This window comes from Trypanosoma equiperdum, assembly GCF_001457755.1.
Source record: "Trypanosoma equiperdum strain OVI genome assembly, contig: ctg_1718, whole genome shotgun sequence".
NCBI classification, from domain to species: domain Eukaryota; phylum Euglenozoa; class Kinetoplastea; order Trypanosomatida; family Trypanosomatidae; genus Trypanosoma; species Trypanosoma equiperdum.
The window spans coordinates 1-18911 of NW_027123747.1; the positions used below are offsets into that span (position 1 = coordinate 1).

The 18911-nt window shown below is 48.4% G+C and overlaps 8 protein-coding genes across 8 annotated transcripts; all 8 read left to right on the forward strand.

The window, feature by feature from the left end:
* Positions 1–4883: 4883 nt before the first annotated feature.
* TEOVI_000820400 (uncharacterized protein) lies at positions 4884–5678 on the forward strand (the record flags this gene model as incomplete). Its single annotated transcript, XM_067222904.1, has 1 exon — positions 4884–5678. One exon carries the CDS (start codon positions 4884–4886, stop codon positions 5676–5678), a length of 795 nt encoding a protein of 264 aa, XP_067079005.1.
* A 277-nt stretch (positions 5679–5955) lies between these two features.
* On the forward strand, positions 5956–6543 carry TEOVI_000820500 (cyclophilin, putative; the record flags this gene model as incomplete). The annotated part of the gene is made up of 1 exon (XM_067222905.1): positions 5956–6543. One exon carries the CDS (start codon positions 5956–5958, stop codon positions 6541–6543), a length of 588 nt encoding a protein of 195 aa, XP_067079006.1.
* A 222-nt stretch (positions 6544–6765) lies between these two features.
* TEOVI_000820600 (transport protein particle (TRAPP) component, putative) lies at positions 6766–7401 on the forward strand (the record flags this gene model as incomplete). Its single annotated transcript, XM_067222906.1, has 1 exon — positions 6766–7401. One exon carries the CDS (start codon positions 6766–6768, stop codon positions 7399–7401), a length of 636 nt encoding a protein of 211 aa, XP_067079007.1.
* A 189-nt stretch (positions 7402–7590) lies between these two features.
* Positions 7591–7857, forward strand: TEOVI_000820700 (uncharacterized protein; the record flags this gene model as incomplete). The annotated part of the gene is made up of 1 exon (XM_067222907.1): positions 7591–7857. One exon carries the CDS (start codon positions 7591–7593, stop codon positions 7855–7857), a length of 267 nt encoding a protein of 88 aa, XP_067079008.1.
* Positions 7858–8197: 340 nt separating this feature from the next.
* Positions 8198–10792, forward strand: TEOVI_000820800 (translation initiation factor IF-2, putative; the record flags this gene model as incomplete). The annotated part of the gene is made up of 1 exon (XM_067222908.1): positions 8198–10792. One exon carries the CDS (start codon positions 8198–8200, stop codon positions 10790–10792), a length of 2595 nt encoding a protein of 864 aa, XP_067079009.1.
* A 170-nt stretch (positions 10793–10962) lies between these two features.
* Positions 10963–13473, forward strand: TEOVI_000820900 (IQ calmodulin-binding motif containing protein, putative; the record flags this gene model as incomplete). Its single annotated transcript, XM_067222909.1, has 1 exon — positions 10963–13473. The coding sequence occupies one exon, from the start codon at positions 10963–10965 to the stop codon at positions 13471–13473; it is 2511 nt and encodes an 836-aa protein (XP_067079010.1).
* Positions 13474–14458: 985 nt separating this feature from the next.
* On the forward strand, positions 14459–16705 carry TEOVI_000821000 (High-temperature-induced dauer-formation protein, putative; the record flags this gene model as incomplete). The annotated part of the gene is made up of 1 exon (XM_067222910.1): positions 14459–16705. The coding sequence occupies one exon, from the start codon at positions 14459–14461 to the stop codon at positions 16703–16705; it is 2247 nt and encodes a 748-aa protein (XP_067079011.1).
* Positions 16706–17558: 853 nt separating this feature from the next.
* TEOVI_000821100 (Zinc finger, C3HC4 type (RING finger)/EF-hand domain pair, putative) lies at positions 17559–18419 on the forward strand (the record flags this gene model as incomplete). Its single annotated transcript, XM_067222911.1, has 1 exon — positions 17559–18419. One exon carries the CDS (start codon positions 17559–17561, stop codon positions 18417–18419), a length of 861 nt encoding a protein of 286 aa, XP_067079012.1.
* Positions 18420–18911: the final 492 nt, after the last annotated feature.

Sequence of the window (18911 nt, forward strand, 5' to 3'; positions counted from 1 at the left end):
GTGCAGCATCTTATGGCTGTGGATGTAGTCAAGGGCAAGACACAGTTGTAAGAAGAGAAACAAGGCCTCGTGTTCTTGAAAGTAGCGCGCATCTCCTGTGCCCCGAAGCTTTATTTGCTCATCAAGGTTGCCTGAGTCAGCGAATTCCATGACAATAAGCAACCGATCATTTTCCTCGTGGTCCTCAATGTAACGAATAATGTTTGGATGATTACAGTTGGCCAGACACTTGATTTCGCTCTGCGCGTACCGCTTATCCCGCTGAGACATCTTGCTTAAATCCATGACTTTTGCTACACAAAGAGACCCATCCTCCACGCTCTCCGCTACATATGCTTCACCATAGGAACCCAATCCTACAATCCCTTTGTTCAGGTATTTACACCGACCACCGCTGCCGTCGGTTCCAAGGATCGTCGAGAACGGTTCGGCCATCGAAACTCTACGTAATGATGAGCAAATAGAAAAGGAAAGGAGCCGGAAGCTGTTTTATACGTGCCAACTGCGGGCAAAAAAATATACACACCTTATAAAATGGTACCGATAAATTTATTAGTGCCCAAAAGCGGCGGTTAAAGTGGCCGACAAAGAACCACCACCACCAATACGAAGCGTGACTGGTCGCACTTGCCACCGTAAATACGGCACCACAAAGGAAGAGGTGAGAAACAGCTCCCTTGGGAAACTCCGTCAATCAAGCACAGCACACACATATATACTTCAAGTAAGGTCGTTACTCCTTGTGAAAGTAAGACTGCAAAACAAACAAATCTAAGTACAGCGCCGGCTATGGAATGTAGAGAGTGTGACGACACTATGTGAACCATCAAGCGAGTGTCAGTTGTCTGACGGTGCTGTTAGCATAATCAGGGACGTTTGTCACTCAGCCATTAATCAACATAAATCACTCGGCAAGGATAAACAGTATTTCACCTGTCAGAATCACACAGTTAGGTGTTCAACATAACCCCGTGGATGCCCGGTTAACGCTCAGGTGCGCAACAAAGCAAACATCAGTCCGGCGAGGATATGGAGAGGATCCTCACACATGCCTAGATATACACAGAAATGTCGCTTGAAAGCGACTAAACAAAAACGCACGGATTAAGTTAACAACGCCGCTTTACAAGAGGTCACTGTGCATCTACTTTTTGCCAGGTTTTTTTTAAAAATGGCAGAGTTTCCTACTTCAGTGCGAAGGGGGAAGCATCCCGCTAGTGACGCATTGCGAGACGAGATAAGCGGGATGTTGTTAATTTCCTTGCAGAGGTGATACTTTTCCTTCCCCACTTTAAAAACCTATCAACAGATATTAAGTAGCCTCCAGCGTTTACAAGTGACGGGGGAGAAAACACATCACTGGGACCTCCGTCACAGCCACGTTGGGTAAGCAAACACCTGCAACCCAAGATCAGAAGTCATTCGAGATTACAGTAAAGGGTCAACCAACGCTGCCGGAAACGCTGTAAACATCCGGGTAAACACTGTGTACGAGAATCCAAACCACCAGCACTGGCATTCCTGAGCAAGTGACAGTTTAACAGTGCCAAAAAGGCAGTGTATGGCAAACGTAAAATTGAGTGTTAGCACAAATTTCCCCGCTTTATAACATAATGTTCAGAGGGAAATCTATTATACCTACCATGGGTCACTCTGGCCACGTCACGGTCTTATAAACGACTGGGCGTTGACTCTCGAGAGGGAGGCGTACACGCCTGTGCCCCACCCAGACCCCCCCCCCAAAAAAAAAAAAGAAAATGGCGAGCAGCCAACACCATTCTCTTCTCTGAACCATCGCGGCATGACGATAATAACAGCACTTTAGAAGTTTGCTGGTGTGAGCTGCTGACAAATCAAGGTGGGATATCCATTCTCAGCCACCGTCACTCAAAAGATGTAGGGGACCCACCTAGCTTGGATGCTTCAACAATAACCCTTGCCCCAGCGTAGCTGTTGCCAACCCGCTTACTGTCACAGCAGCCTGCTTTCAAGAGGGTTCCAGTGTGGCCGCAACTGAGCGGCAACCGCTGGGCTGTGGTGGAAACACCACCGGTTGCGGTAGTAAGCGTGAACCACCAACAACTTTTGTGGCTCCCCTTTGCCTCAGAGGGTTAACGGGCGGGGGAATAGTTTTGGTTTGTGGCTCCACCGCGCGAATGAAAATAGCCAAAGGGATATGGCCACATGGGAGAAAAAGAACCGCGAAGCAGATGCCTGCCCAGTTATCGCTTTCCAAGGATACGGTGCATCGGCAGAACGGGTTAACCAAAAACAACTCTGGCAGTGATTACGGCTGTGTAACCTCTGATGCCGCTGGTAGGCTACCAGCGGAATCAGTACCGCGAGCCACCAACCGAAGATGTTTTTCTTTTTCTTCTTTTGAGAAATCAGATCGGCCACATCCCAGGAGATAGCGTGCATCCAAGATGACGGAACGGCCTCCCTAGTAGTTGTAAGGTGTGCGCACCACGAGTGAGATAATGCCATCCGCAATCTACCGTGCTCAAACGGAACCTATTCCCAGGAAGAAGAGAATGGCATTTCCAACCTGGAGCAGAGAAGTGCGAGATCCGGGGGGTACGTTCCAGGGGCACTCCAGAGGAAATATATGGAGGATGACCCCGTCAGACGGATGCCAATATCCGTGTTTGAAAACTTTCAACAGGTGGAGGGACAGCATCTCCCAGGTGTCTGCGAAAAAACAAAGCGCGTGAAATCGCGCGATTCCTATGCAAAACCCATGACCGGTGGCGAATCCAGCGCTTTTGGTGAACAGCTTTCCGCCAGTCGAAGGGTGGCAGGCGCAGGCCCAACTGCGCAAGAGCGGAAAGGACGGGTATCGCTCCACAGGGAGCGACACACAAGCAGTCGGAGAAATGTTTGGACGCTGAGTACGCTCGAAACGTTCGGGTGGAATGTTCAGTTGGCAGATCACAGGTTTTGTATGCGGGAGTCACCACGGAGCAGTGGTGGCATGTTCATATGGTGGTCGAACAACCGAGACATCCTACATGTCCAAGGCACTGTCACTGGGGTTACGTGCCCAAATATATGAAGAGGCAACACCCCCGTTGATCGGGGGAATACTGACGCCGGAATTAGGGGGCGGAATATGTGAGGCAATGAGAGGGCTAGCCTAGTAAATGAAGGTCAAGATGGCAAGGAGTGCAGGGATGGGGGCGAACAGGAAGATAGCGAAAACATCAACATCCTTCTTCCTCAGCAAGGGGTCGGGAACTGCTACACACACGCAAAAAAAGAAAGCATTAATCGAAAGTCGGAGTGGAAGGTGCCACAGGTGCGGTTGGTGGGGTAAGCAATATGTCCATGTCAGGGGTGGCCAGAGTCGCTAGGCATGAGCACCCGGCGGGAGACACAGCAAGAGGAGATGTGGGTGACGGAACCGCCCTGGTGCCAAATCTGGCTCCAAAACTCCTCCGGTGCCCAGACTTCCCAACGAAAGGCGTCGAACGAGTTGTTTTCGTCAGGTACAAACACGGACACAATGTAGCTACTCAGCTTAATACTCTGGAGGTATGCCTCAAGGGAACTTCCCCACACGGACTGCGGTGTCCTACCCTAAAAGTGCTGCATGAAGATGGTTGCTTTCCCACGGGGGACCCGATCCGCTTTCTGCACAAGCTTGAAAGAGGTAGGATGTGGAAGTGCTCTCCCGTGTACCCCTTCCTCTTCGTTCAACGCGCCTAGTCGTAATGAGGAATATGTAAGAGCTTTCCTAACGCCACGCTTTGCCGTGGAACAGGCCGTTTATAACGAGAACGTTGTTTGTGTTCTCGCGAGGGGGTGTGTTTGTGAGATGGGGAGGGTCTCCATGTTTTCATAGCATCTCAGCCACCTGTAAAAAGGAAAAAAAGAGGGGACAGGGTGCGGTCTAGGAAAATGCATACATTCGGGCAAGTGGGTTTGTGCAAACTTGCATATCTTCAAGAAGTGCATTTATGTGGTACGCTTTGTCGGAGGTATGCGGCCGCAAAGGATTGCTACACACTTTGGTGGTGTGTCGTTACATTTCTTTTACTTTTTTCTTTGTGTAATGGTTGTTGTTGGACGCTCTTTTTCCCCTTTTCCTTTGTTAGGTGATTCAACCTTTTTGTACCATGTGGTTTTTTTTTACTGCGTTCTTTTTTCGTGGCACTAACTAATATATCACCGAAAACTCTCTGCGCGACATGGTGGACTCCGAAGGTGTTATTTTTGTTTTACGATGCGGCGCTTCCCACCTAGATTCTGCAGTCTCGGCTAGAGGGAATATCTGAGCCTCTTTTTTACAATCACTCTCCACCTGTGATATAGAAAACATCGTGAATCATTTCTGATACACTTCTGACCGTTACGTGGGTTGCATCAGCTACTGCTCACTGGCATTAGCGTGTTTTCCACCTTTACTTGAGTTGGAACTTTCAGAGACATTTTCTGGGAATCGGATGCCGTTTGAAAATGTTGCAGCATCCAGTCTGCTCACTTCGATGCATATCACTAAATCGCCGTTCCTACATCCAGCGGTAGCGACGGTCAGAAGTCTCATGGCATCTGTGGGGGCAAATCTCACCATAGTCAGTCTGTTATGTTTTGCATCCTGGAAGACTATTAATACGTGATGTAAGTATTTTTTTTTGAACCCAGTCATACTGATCACATGGTGCTTTAACCCTACTGTTATATCCTTGGATGGTATGAAGGGGCATACAATATGTTCCCGGTTTGCCTTTGTGTTTATGTGGGCATGACGTATGCCGTATTCTTTTCTAGTGACGCACCTAGTCTTCTTACTTTCAGTGTCTTATTCGAAAGCCAAATTCCGTCTGATATTGCTAACCCTATCACTTTCCACCGCATCAACTAGCTTCCGTCGATATTGAAATATGACAAAAGGTGGGTCGAGTGTAGCCGAGGATGCTCAACTACGGGCTGCAGATACATTTGAGGAGGCGCAAACATTGCTGGATGTAATGCTCAAGCAGTTTCATACGATGGAAAGAAATAGAACGGATCCCTTTATTTCCAAGGTAGTAATTGCAGGCGAATTAAAGGAGGACTCCTCGCGTCCATTTTCCCAGGTGTTTCAGGAACTGATCGATGCAGCTACAGTTAAGAGTCGAAACCCATTGAGCGAGCAGAGTTGCCCCCCTTCACCACCGTCGGGTATCTTTCTCGATTATGGGACACACTTTGTTGGGCTCTTTGAAGCGGTTGATCGATATGTGGCTGAACTTTTGATACTCATGGACGCCGAATGCAAGTCTACGGAGGAACCTATTTTCTCTGACGTGCGGGTGCTATATTTAAATGACGATGTCGTTCCACTTGGTGGTCAATACGTTTGTTTTGTAGATAAGATTCCTGGGGTTGTAGCCCAGTCTGAAAAGGTGGACGTACCTGAAGATGTTATTGCGGAGATGGTCGCAGATGACGTACGTAAGCTTACGAAGTTACTTTCGCTTGTCCTTTCAGAAGGCGTTTCTAAGAGAAAAAATTTTTTGGACAACGCGAGGACGAGCCACCCAACTCTTTTTCCAAACACGTCGTCTCTGAAAATGTATGTGAAGAGTGACCTTTTCTTGACACTGGACGAATACCATCGTGTTTTTGGTAAACTACCCGAGTTGGTCAGGGATGTTGAAGTTAACCACCCTGTTGATCAGCCGTTGAAGTATTAACTGCATACGTGTAGCAGGCGTGGCATACGCATTTATACTTACTTCCTGGTCCTTCGCTTTCTTTTTTCTGGAAAAAAAAATGGAAATCGCGTGCACACGAGTTCTCACAGGCGAATTCCTTTCATGTAATTGAAACCCCTGGTGTAAAAATTATTTTGCTCTCTTTTTGACTTCTGCTTTCACGTAGGACGTTGCATTGGTGACATTTGGACGTATTTAGTCTGTCTCGTTTCTACTGGTGTTGGAGTTGTGGGGTTTGAAGTGAAGTCACGTAGCGATGCCAGTCAAGAGGTCCAACAAAGTCCACAAGTTTCATGAGGGAACCGGGGATGATAACATGCCTGTGGTTTCGATGTTTGTTGTGAAAGATGGTGATGAACCGTTCACAAGAATCGATGTAGAATTATTCGTAAACAAAGTCCCCAAAGCATGTGATCTTTTCTTGCAAACGTGTGCCTTCCCAACTGTGGGTGACAAGCGTAACGCGAAGAGGGGCTCTTACAAGGGGTGCCGTTTTGTCAGGTTGACAAAAGAGGCACTCCAGGTTGCCGATGGTTCAGGCCCTCGGGCCGTTCCTCTTTCCGAGCTAGAAGCAGAAATCGGACGTGTAAACCACGGGGTGGGCATTGCCTCTCTTTGCCGTTCATCCACAAGCTTTGACGAGTCATTTTTCTTTTGTTTAACAGACAATCGACTGGAATTGGATTCTTTAGATAAGAGGCACGTGGCGTTTGGAAGGGTAACCGGTGGGTTAGATGCACTTATGGGGTTGAGAGATGCACTTGTTCCGTACGTACAGGAGGGGTGTGTCATTGTTGGTAGTCCGTACGCTGTGTCTGAGGTTGTCCCCAAGGCGAAGCAATAATTTCCCCCCCCCCTTTTCAGGTAAAGACTACTCCAAACAAAACGGTGCTCTCAGTGTGTTTATACAACGATGTTTGTGATACCGCAATTTCATTTGTAAGCGGTAGTATAATATGTGATGGTAACTGAAGTAGTCGCTAAACTCTATCATAAGGTTGCTAAGGGACGATCCAACTACATTTGCTCTTAAAAATATACATATATGTAGTGAAGTGAGGAAAGGATGAGTCAACATGGCTTGGTTAGTGAGAGTGTGGTGTCAGAACTGAGTTTAGAACTTGTTTCATATGCGCTGAGAGGCAACAGTCAGAAGAAAGAGATCAATTTTTGTAGGAACAAAGAGGTTGATACTGAATTTGGCTCCAAAGGCATCGAAAGACTGGGTCTCCTTGTAGGTTTACGCTCGGCTGAGCGTTTATTATATCGAGAAGCAACATTTGGGGGTTCGACCCCCAATGACGTAGCTCGTTTTGTGGGTCAGCACCTGTGGAAGACCGTGTTTGGAAAGAAGGTTGACAGAATGAAGCATATGGACAAAATTTATTTTTGCTTAATCGACAACAATTTTCGCTGGCTTCAAGGATTTTCGGATGCAAAGTCGGACCAAACCGTTTCTGCAGTTGATGGGTACCCGTATGACTCTTCAGAAAAGTATTGTGGGGGTGATGGACCCACCGATCAAGGAAAGGAGAGTGGGAGTGTTTTGCCCCCCGACAGTGATGTGTTGAGGTATGCGGTTAGTATCTTGCGGGGGTTTGTTCAAGTAATGTACCCCAGTGGGCCCATCAAAATTCAAGCAAGCCGGAATGAGAAAGGCGAAACCCAATTTGTTCTTGATTTCAGATCCGTTGCCACATGATTTTTTGACTTGTACGTGCTATACTAATTTCTCCTTCTTGTGAATCATATATCGAACATTTTTGACCCACTGTTTGGTAAGTTCTGCTTTATTATTGCTCATTTGCCACTATTTTCCCCCCTCCATTTCCTCAACTGTTCACTTGTTGCAACCATATTTGATTGTACTAGGGGTTGTCAAAAAAAAATAATGATTCGTTCACTTGGATATCGCCTTTCAAATCCCGTCGTCACGCGATACGCTCGCTCAATTTCACTTCAGGTGGAAAAGTCATGTGCAACGCTTGCGGACAAGATAGTACGAGGGAGGGCAACCAATGTCTTTTACACCCATCCGAGCTATGTCATGGCTCGTGAGAAGATGCTTTATACTCTATGGGTTGACAGTGGAGTCTTCTTGCTTTCATTGAGGGCAATGCTGCCCTTTTTCTGTGTTGCCTTATTCTTCAAGGCGTAGAGAGTTTCCCGTACAGGACAACTTGCACTTCGTGGAGGAACGAAGGAAAAGACTGGGCATCTTTTAAAGAAGTTTGTTTATTAGTATCACTAGTATTATTTTTATTAGGTATGTTTGGTGTAGTTATCAGTGTACCCTACTACATCCCCTTTTTATTTAATGTTTCCGTTTCTTTTCTCACTGGCTGATTCTGTCCAGGGGTATTGTTTATTAAACTTTTGCTGTATACATATATTGATGTGAACACCTACCGATGTTTAAGCCCGATCTCTTATTGATCATGTTGTCAATATCTGTCGTTTGTCCTCACTTTCTCCTTCTAGAAAGCGATGGTGTAAGCATGCGTCACACTCGTTTTTTTCAGAAGAGGCCATGCAATGCATTTTACTCACTTCCTTCGGTTATGGACGTAACCTCCTTTGTTGGTTTTGTTCGTTCTTGCACAAACAGGCTTGCAAATTTCTGCGAAGAAGACTTTCTCGCGAGGAACAGTTCCGCCCGCTGCAAGTCTTTTGACTGCAACACTCGTGGCAAAGTTCGAGAAGACTTGGCTCCACTGCTTAACTTGCGGGAAAAGGAAGTTGAGCGCGCTGTCTGGGAAGAGTATGGTCTCCGGAACGAACGCCTTGCCACGTGTATTGTACCATACCAGATTGCTACGAACATTATACTGAAGAGACTTCCCGATTATGTGCGAAGGGAATCGGCAATGGAGCTGAAAAGAGAGGAGCTCCGAATTTCCCGTGACGCCACTGGATTTGGGAGCAATCGATTCATTCAGTGGGTTGAAAAAGATGTGTACGTCTCTACCGGTATTGATTATCTCAAACGTTTGCATCCACGTACGTTTACTCGAGTTCCGGTAATCGCAGTTATGGGTCACACCCAGCATGGAAAAACTACCTTCCTTGATACTTTACAAGAGACCAACTTACGCGGCGAAGAGTCTAGGGGATCGACCCAGTGTCTAAGGGCCTTTACGGTTCCGTATATTGAGGGACGCCGCCCGACGGTTACTTTACTGGATACACCGGGTGAGCGTACATTTACTGAAACGCGTCTACACGCGCAAAATGTTGCCGATTTTATCGCTTTAGTAGTATCGGTGGTTGATGGCGTTGGAAGCCAGACCTACGAAACCATTAAGGTAGCGTTAAACGTTGATAACCCTGTCGTTGTCGTGCTCAATAAAATGGATTTATTTTCGAACGCTCGGAAAGCTGCTGAAGCCGTGTCCAAGACCCTTATCGATCTTCGAGGGGCTGGTTTGAATGTTACGCTAGTTCGAAGCCACAGGGACCTGGAGAGACTTCGCGCTGACCAATCCGCGACCGAAGTATTAACTGACGCGTGCGATGGCGCTGCAAATCTTCTTCAATTATTTGCTCCCATGAAGACTATTGACCATACTTACCGAGGTAGTAGGAAAAATCCCTGTGTTGACTTAAGCCGTAGCTGTGTTGGGGTGTGCGTTTCGGCCAAGGGCGACAGGAATATCGATCTTTTTTGGTCTGTTGTGGAGCTTATGACATCCGCATTTCCGCCAAAATGTATGAGCCGGGCGGCGGATTATACTTCGCATTGCTGTTCAATTCAAGGTGTTGTTTTAGAGTCGTCGAAACACCTCTTTGACGAGGAAGGGTTCAGAACAAAAAAGGGTGTTCAGGATATCGTAAAGAGGAAGGATATGACTTCCAGAAAACAGCAATCTCGCTTTGAGCGGAACAGCGTGTCCGTACGTATCAACTCTTCCGTCAATGCTGTCCGTAATAAAATGAACAGTAATAACCCTACCAGTTCAAATTGCCTTGTGCTAACTGTTGTCGTCAGGGAGGGATGCATCACAAAGGGGATGCCCTTTATTGTCGATCAGTCCAAGGGATACGTGGACTATATGGTGGATGCCTACGGCAATTTTGTAGATCGAGCGTTGCCAGGAACGGCAGTCACCCTCGTTGATGCGCACAGTACCAGTGGTTGTCCGGGGGCGGGAACCCACGTCCTCTCAATTCCGTCAGTAGGTGAGAGGGACCGTATATTCGGTTACCGACGCTTACTCCAATGGTTTGTGGAATGTTTCCCCAGCAAATTACATCTTCTTCGCCCCCGGGGAATGGACGTATCCTTTCCTCATTTGGGTGATTATGGCCAACTGAAAGATACCACTTCTTTGGAATACCAACTGCTTTATGGGCATGCGCCGAAGACACATTCACCGCAATTAGAAGTATCGGAAAATGCAAAAGAGCACTTGCCATCTGTTTCTCATCTCGGCGTAAGGAGCATCGCTGAATATATGTTGGAAAAAAATGCGGAGGGCGAGAGTGATAAGGGTAGGTTGCCATCACAGACGGCATCCCATGTTGGGGTCATGAGCGATGGTTCTAAGCTTCATGTTGAGCGTATGTGGTCGCAATTACAGCTGGAGTCCCAACCCCAGTCTCAGGAAGCATACGATGAGTTCGTTAACAGTTGTATTCAAGTGGGTGTTGTCTTTAAGGTTGATTCGTGGCACAGCGCAAGAATGCTTCATCGGGAAGCCTCGAAGTTAGGTACTCGAAGGATTGTATTCCAAGTTGTGGGAATGCGGTTTGGGGAACTGCTGGTTGATGACGTTTTGTTTTTTGGCCGCGCAATGAAGATTGTGGTTTGTTACCGAACTCCTATCGGTGCGTCTGCCGAACTTGATCAGTACATCGAGGCCAATGACACATGGGTATTGCAAACGGATGACGTATCGGACATCGTTTCCTTCCTCAAGTGGTGTGCGGTAGCACTTCACAAGGAGCATGCAGCGGATGAATTCGGCAGTTTGGGGGGAGCAAGTGGTAGCAGCTACATGCTGCTTTCAAAAGATACCTCTAAGGGGGGGCGCAACACGATTAACGGTGAAGGAAGGCGCCGTCGACAACTTCTACTAACACCTTCCACATAAATTGTTCGCCATTTGGTGAGAATTTTTTTTTCGGCGGAGATTTGCTTATGTTCTTTTTTTTTTTTTGAATTTTATTCAAGCGAATGTAAGAGCTTTTGCTATTGCACCTCCTCGTTAATTTTTTTCTGTTCTTCTTCCCCACATGCACTCGTAAACGTAGTAATTTAGATATGGCAAGCAGCGTACCAGAGGGCGATGCACCGACGGAGGAGGACTACATGCAGAAGGCCGTGCAGTTGTATACCGGATCCAAGTATCTCTTGGCGATGAAAGCCTATGAACGCGCCCTCTCTACCTCGCAAAAAGAGTTGCTTGTTGCCCCGCCCTACACACCGTTGGAGTCTTGTGATCCGGTGCCACAAGATGTCTTGTTCAGATATTTTATACTGTACTGCAACATGTTCGGTGCCAATGCGGCCTCTGCAAATGATAAGCAGGCGGAGGATTTTTTGCTTTACTCCCTAAGGAAGTTGGAAGAAAGAGGTTATGTACGGGGGGGTCTTTTAACCGCACGCATAGAGGATGTAGCGAAGTGCAGCATGGGATCCGGCAGCAACAGCAGTATTATTGAAGATGAGGGTATGTCGTTTCTTGTGGCTGTAACCCTGAATAACTGGGGTTGTCTACTTATCCGACGGGGAGACCTCGATAGGGCCTTTTACTTTCTACAGTTGGCGTTGAACTCGGCATTAACTGAGCAGTTAGCTCGTATAGCGCTTCTTAACATGTGTGTCGTGCACATAAGCAAATGTTCCTTCCAAGAGGCCCGTCTAACGGCTATAGAAGTCTGCAAACAAGAGGATAACGCCGAAGATAACGGCATTACGTTGTGTAGTGGGGACGGTGTGAACAAAGATTTGGATGATCTCCTTATTGCGTGCGCATATTTCAACTTGGGCATAGCTGGTGAGTACAGCTCATTGCCGGAGGCAGAAAAGTATTATACGGATGCGGAGTGCACAATTGTTGGAAATCCATACCAACAATGGTCCAAGATTATTGAAGATTCCCATAAAAGGTTCCAGGAAATCGTGCAGCAGCGACGAAATGAAGCTATCGCCCGGCAAGCGGCGGCAGCGCTCGATCTGGATGCCATTTTGGGGTTGGATTTCCCGATGCGCCAGAGGGTGTCGGGTGTGAGTCGGAAGAGAGCCTCTCATAGGGCTTCCAGGAGTCTAAACATGAGGGGAAAGGCTAAAAGTGGGGCGTCCTCAGCAACAGGTGACGACAAAAGCGATTTGTTTGAACCTCCTCCCATCAATGACGAGGTGCGATGGGCAATACTTAACAAAGGTTTAGAGAATTTAATCGTCCCACTCATGGGGCCAAGGGAGGCCCAAGAGCGCGTTTTTGGAAAGGATGAAACATATGAATCGCCTTTTTCGTTTGTTACATTTGACTCCCTGAGGGGTGTTGCAATGCTGTCATTGCTGAAGGAGACACCCCTGCAGATTGCCGATGAGGCTGAGAGGGGGTGCCTCACGTTTGCCAAAAGGTCTGTATGGTCACCGTTTGCTCCACGCCACAATCAGGGATTTATCATTCCACAGGGCAAAGGGAAGCCCAATCTTGTTCCGTCCCCAGTGATGGCCGGTATCGTGAAGACCATCGTTCCATTGCCACCTATGTCAGAGAAGACCATTAATGATGCGCTACGGAATGTTGCCGGCCTCAAGAAGGTGTTGAACAGCCGACTTTCGGCTCTTGTACAGGCCGAAAACGCGTTTGAGGAGCGATGGAGGGCAACTCATATGATAAAGGAGGCGCTTATTGCCTTCAATTTCGTACAGGATTTTGTCAAGCTGAAGGAGGCTATGAAAACCAAGCGGTTGGTGCAGCAGACATTGGAAAAATTGTGTGCGAAGCGAATCATCCGCTTCCTTCGTATGGTTGTTGCAGCTAAGAAGTGTAGCGAGGTTTCAGCACTCCCGTTGATGCGAGCGAGGCACTTCGAGGGGGCCGCGGTTATTACGTTGCAGAAAAATGCGCGGATTTGGTTAGCGAAGAGGGAGTTACAGAGGCGGAGGGCTGAGAAACAGGCTTATATACAACGGATAGCGAGGATGCAAGGTATGTACCGGGCACGCGTTGCGCGTGCCAGCTTCCTCCAGTACCGTGAGGAAAGGCGGAATGAGTTGTTGGAGCGAGCGGAGCATGAAAGACGTGAATTTGCTGCCCGACAAATTCAAGTTGCGTATCGCCGGCATGCCTTTTTATTGGCCAAGTGGCGTGATACAGGACAATTCAAGCGGTACGTGCTTCATCATTATAGGTATTCCAGAGAGCACAGTGCCACTGTAATTCAGAAGACTTTTCGAGGGTTTTTAGTCCGCCGAGTTCACGGTAGAGAGGTGCACGTGAGGCGCTGCTACGGTCGAAATTGTTATCGTGCTGCGGCGCTTAGGGAGCTCGCGACAAGAATTCAAGCGGCTTTTCGTGGTTACTTGGTGCGCAAACGCATGAAAAGAGCTGTAAAACACCACCGAGTGAAGCTTCTAGCCGAGGAAGTAGGACGTTTGGAGTCCCACAGGCACAGTGCTGCGGTGGTCATACAATGTGCTTACCGCGTGTACGCTGCGAGGAGAAGGGCCGTAGAGCTGCGAGCACTAAGGGATAAGGAGCGCTTGCTTCGCCGCAACAGGGTGTACCCTGAATTTAGGTTGGAGGAGCAAGTGTATTGAGGCGTAGATGTGTCAGTAGATGTAAATTGTGCGGGCTGTCCCAGAAGAAGATGCGGTCTGCGGACACGTACGCAATCGAGTTTGAGCACATGCATGTAATTTGGTTTTACCGTTGTTTGTTTGTACATATCTGACAGAAAATCACATGTGCGGAGGCACTAGTGTAGATTGTACTGTGGTATTCGTTTGAGTACGTCTGTTTACATTTGTCGTTATGTGTGCTAAGGGTAGCATTTAAATGAGTGCACGTGCATAGACATAGACGTGTATACTTTGTGGCCCCTTAATTATTACTTTTCTTCTTGCAAAGGACCGAGGTAGAAGAACGCAGGAAAGTGTGTGTGTGTGTGTGTGTTTGTGTGTGTTTGTGTGTTTGTGTGTGCGTGGGGGGGGATGGAGGTGACGTAATGGTGATGTAATAGGTAGCGAAGATGTCGACCAAATACGCCTAATTGCGTCAAATCCCGTGGCTCCGCACGTGGTAGGTCGGACGGAACCGCGCACACATTTCCTTTTGAAACCCTAGCATCCTGTGGACGGAAGTGTTGTGTTTTGGTAGTTTATAGTGTATCGGGGGCTGCCCAATTGGTGGATATTTCTCCCCCTTTGTATTTGTGGTGTTTGGTGGCACGTCTGCTTTTCGGGAGCTTCGTGATTGTCGTTGTCGGCACTTCGCGAATTACGTGTTTGTACTTTTTAGGCCTCGTCTTCCTTTTTCCCCCTTTAGTTGAATACATTCATGGGATGCAGCGACTTTTTTTTCCCCTCAATGCCGCATTTGTTGTGTCTGTACGTGCGTCACGGCTGCACCTGCAGTCACAACTCACGTAACCATGTATGTTTTCTTTCGACACAGATGCCCGCTTTCCCTTTGCCTTGCTTTCGCCCCTTATTTGTTGCGGTTTATGCTGTCACTTTCGTGCTCCTTTTTTTGGTTTTGCTTTATGCTTCATGTGTGGACAAGGGAAGGTCATACCCCCATCAGATGGGTACATCTGGTTCTACGATAGATGTCGCAAGGGCTTTGCGCACCATGACATCTGACGTACCAATCAGCGACGGCGTGCTTCAGCTTCTTCTTGATACTCCACTTTCCCATGAAGAGTTGCAACGCGCCTTACCGTTCCACACGCTAAGAACTATGCGGCACTGTTACACAAGGAACTTTGCGTTGCTTCTGCTAAAGTGCGTTGAGGTGCTCGCCAACACCGCCGCAAGCTGTCGTAGTTCCAATTCAAAGGGGCAGGTGGTGGGTGTGCAACCGTTTCTAAATGCATTGCGGGTGATGAGGCGGATTCTTCCTATTGCCATGGAGGACGGCGGTACCCCGTGCGAGGAAGTAGATGGTTCATCAGCTGAGGTCACTGGCAGCAGTGACAACTCCAAGGCAGATGGTGGGGACGCAGTGCCGATGCAAGCTTCCTCTAAAGCATTGCGCGACAAAAGAAAGAGAACAGCATTTACCGAAATGTTTGTACAGTCATTTTTTGCACGTGGGTGTGTCTGCAACGACGAGCAGCCGGAAGAGACATTTCCCCCCCTTCCAGGACAAAGCGAACCCCTTGGGAAGTTTCTCGTCCGGTTGCTACTCGATTGCTGCTTCCTTGAAGGTTTGGGGGCAGGTGTGGGGACCACTCCCACCGAAACATCTGGGTGTACCCATTCGGACGTGTCACTCCTGTGGTACTCAGGTGTTGCTGGTCAACGGGTGGCTGCAGAGTCTAAAGCGGTGACAGCTACAACGCATGCTGTCCGTCACGAACTTCTTGGTACACTAACTGTGCTGTTGTCTTACCCTTTATTGCTTCCTCCCAACACCCCTGATGTTTTCTTCACAGAGGTGCTTTTAAGCCCTGAGAACGCGTCGCTGCTGAAACCGCTTGTGGCGTCAACCCTGAATGCTCTACTTTCGTATGTGCCGTATGGTCTGCTTCCGTACACGAGTTACTGGGTTGGAGAGGAGGAGGATGTGGTCCTCATGAGCGCCCGGTTCTTGAGCTCCGTAATTTGTTATCCCAGTGCCCCAGTTGGGAACACTGGAGCCTCCTGTGAGTGTGACCAGTTGGAAGATGGCAGTGCGGCATCGGGTGTCGCCGTATCCCAGGGTGCAAGGGATTTTTTTCGTTGTTTGACGAGGGAAGAAGCGACGCACATTGTTCACAATCTTCAAAACATCGTCGGCCTTAGATTATATGCGAAGCGCACGTATCTACCTGACTCACAGCGTCGTTTTGCAGCTTCGAATGAGTCAATGATGCTTTTGTGGCGCCTCATTGACTTGTCACCGGCTTGTTCACAGGCTTTTGGGTGCGAACAGGTTACATTGAAATACATTTTGCCTTTGGTTGACTACGCTCTAGACGCAAGAAGGAGTCCGCGGTTGTCTTCCCGTTTGCAGCTAGTGTTGTTTATTCTTATGCGACTTACTGGGTCTAGCAGCTTCTGCCTCCAGTGCAATACCCCATTCCGCGAGTCAATCCCGTTCAGTTTTGACACCTTTGTTGGGACTTACAATGATCTTATAGTCATCACACTATGCTACTTCCTGCTAATGCCACATCACTCTATACGGCTGCTTAGTCCAATGTGCAGCGCTGTCATATCGAACATGGCGCCCTTCGTGACGACCGTCAGCCCCGTCACAGCCGAAAAACTGAGCCTTGTTTTCACCTCCGTTGCAACTCGCTGTCTTGCTTACGAAAGCGTTTTATCAGCATCATCAGCAGCTGTTGAAAACAACGTTGTGGTCGCTGACGAGGTAACAATGGTAAATGTAGTGGAGACCGTTTGTGATGTCGTACAACGCCGGGCAACCGGAGCGGCGGGGCTTCTTTCTGCGTTCGTGCCAAAGAGGGGGCTAATTGAAAACGTCGCTGAGGTTTTTGGTACACGGCCAAACGCTGAAAAGGAGGACGGGCAGCAGCAACATCCCTCCTTTCACTTTACCCTAACCTCCCCATTTATGGTTAATACACTTCTAGCCGCAGTGGCGACGGCAAATGAAGCTGCGCATAGGGCGGAGTGCGAAGGAGGAGATCGTTTAGCAGCCATTCAAGGGACGGTGCTGGAAGACCACACCCCGCGGTGTCAACGCACGGCCGTGAAGCGGCTTGACCCTTCGTGGGATATGGAGATATGGTCCTTCGTCAACCATTGGTATTCCATGTACCAGTACTCTGCACCGGGTTCGTACGGGGACAGTAAATCCATCAAAATGCTCCGGTTTCGATAGCATCTGCCGGGGTTGAGGGAGGCTGCTAAGATTGGACAATGGTGGATCCACAGTGAAGCATCGTGTTGTGTTCCTCGGTGTGTAGCACTGCTGGGGTGTTTTTCTTTATCGTACAGCTCGCTATCTACTGTCCGTTTTTTGTTACATTGTTTTAATGTTGTGCTTTACTTTCTTTGCGCTCCTACACTGTCACGGCACTTTTTAGATCATTTACCCTCTCTCTCTTTTGATTTACCGGCCATGAACTCTGGGATCCTCTGCCGTGGGATGTTCGGTGCTTCAATAACTGAGGAGGGTGGGGGGCTCAGTGGAAATAGAGTTAGGTGGCGGGTTTACGTGGATCAAGGGGAAACCCCGCAAAGAGTAAGAGAGAGGGTGCTTGCTCATGCCTATCCCCCATCCAAGGATTCGAAGTACTTTTCCTAAATGTGGGTTACGTGCCGCACTCCGTTGGGGCCGGCGGCAGTGCTGAACAGATGGACTCGCTCAATTTAAAGGTGCTCTGCACACGTTATGTGGGTGCGGTACTGTGGTGCAAACAGTCAGCGCGTAGGCCTGGTGGGACCCTGGCGTCGTTTGAGACTTTGGTGAAACTCAGGTGATTGGGCAACCTTCGACTCACTTGCATGCCCTCACGGTGTGTTCGTTGGACTTTGTAATGCCTTGGATGTGGTGAATGGCCTCTTGGATCTCATGGGGAAAGACTGTTTTGCAATCAAACCCTCTATCTTGATGACGCCGAACCCCTGCGGTTTGGTAACCTAAGTGTTTTTTTTTACTCCTTTGCGGAAATTCACTCCCCAACCTGTAAGAGTCTCGTTTTCCCTCCATTTGTTCGCTACAGGGAGCAGCGATGACTTCATTTATGCTGGCAACTAACTGCCCTGACGAGCTCTGCTGCGCACTTTGTTTGGATTCCTGGAAAAAACCCGTGGAGTTGCAACCGTGTGGTCACATTTTTTGCCAAGAGTGCATTGGAGCCCCAAGGGTGTGTCCCGTGTGCCGTGCCCCTGTAAATTGCACAAAGCAGCCGCACAGGAGCCTAGTGAACCTCGCGCAAAACCTGCCTGTGCGCTGTTCGTCGTGCGGTTGGACCGGCAGACGTGAAGGAAGTGATTCACACACTTGCCCCACTGCCAGTTGGTCGGGCAGTACCGAAGCGCCATCTACAACGAATGCGCAGTCTACATGTCAAGGGTCGAGACAACAATCTGTTGCAGATACGCCGTGGCTTCGGTACGGCCTCACGCAAGAGGAATACGACTCCATCGTAGCATTGTTTGTCTTCTTTGATAGCGATGAGAGCGGGCATCTGTGTCGTGAAGAGATGGGGCGCCTTGCCAGGTGGTTGAACTTCGCTAGGACTGACGATGACATCGACCGAATGTTTCGCGAGATGGATGAAGACGGAACTGGTACGCTGTGTCTTGAAGAATTTCTTTCATGGTTAAGCAAAAACCGTCCCGATCCTAGTGTGCTCTATGGAATGTCTCAACAGCAGTATAACTGTGTGATGATGCAGTTTCGCCTGTATGACAGGGACAGGGACGGTTTTCTGGATGCAGATGACTTTTCCAAGCTGGCGGTCAGAATCGGTGACGTCCCAGATATCGAATCGGGAATGCAGCTCTTCAGGAGCATCACGACTGGACACTGTGAGAAGATTGGTCTCCATCAATTTCTGCTTTACTGTGTTGGAAGGATGTTCCGATAGGCCAGTGCTCGTTTGTCTGGTGGCAATCGTGCGCTCACTGATTTTTTAACTTTGGTGGGTGGTACCTTCTTAGATATGGGTATGCATTTTATCCTACCTGCAGAATGTTACGCAACGAGAGAGACCGTGCTCTTCATTTTACTGTTGGTTACTACTCGCTTCCTGATACATGTCTCACTGGAATGGAGCGCGGCCGTGCATGGTTTCCGACATACAGCTAGTGAAGGCTTTTTAACTGAGGATGGCAAACGGCACACGGTGGCAGGATAATTCGGACATAATGTTCGCGCTCGTAAGTGTTGCCGTTCAGTTGGTGTGCGTATTTCAATGTAGCACGATGCGGCGCAATTTGTGTCCTTCCGACCTCTATTTGTTCCATTATACACTTTAAAAACTGCGCATTGACGTTATTGTTACATTCACCACCGTGTTTGTCTTCGTTCGAACCGCTCTTTCACACATTTACATCTATCTACATATATATATATATAT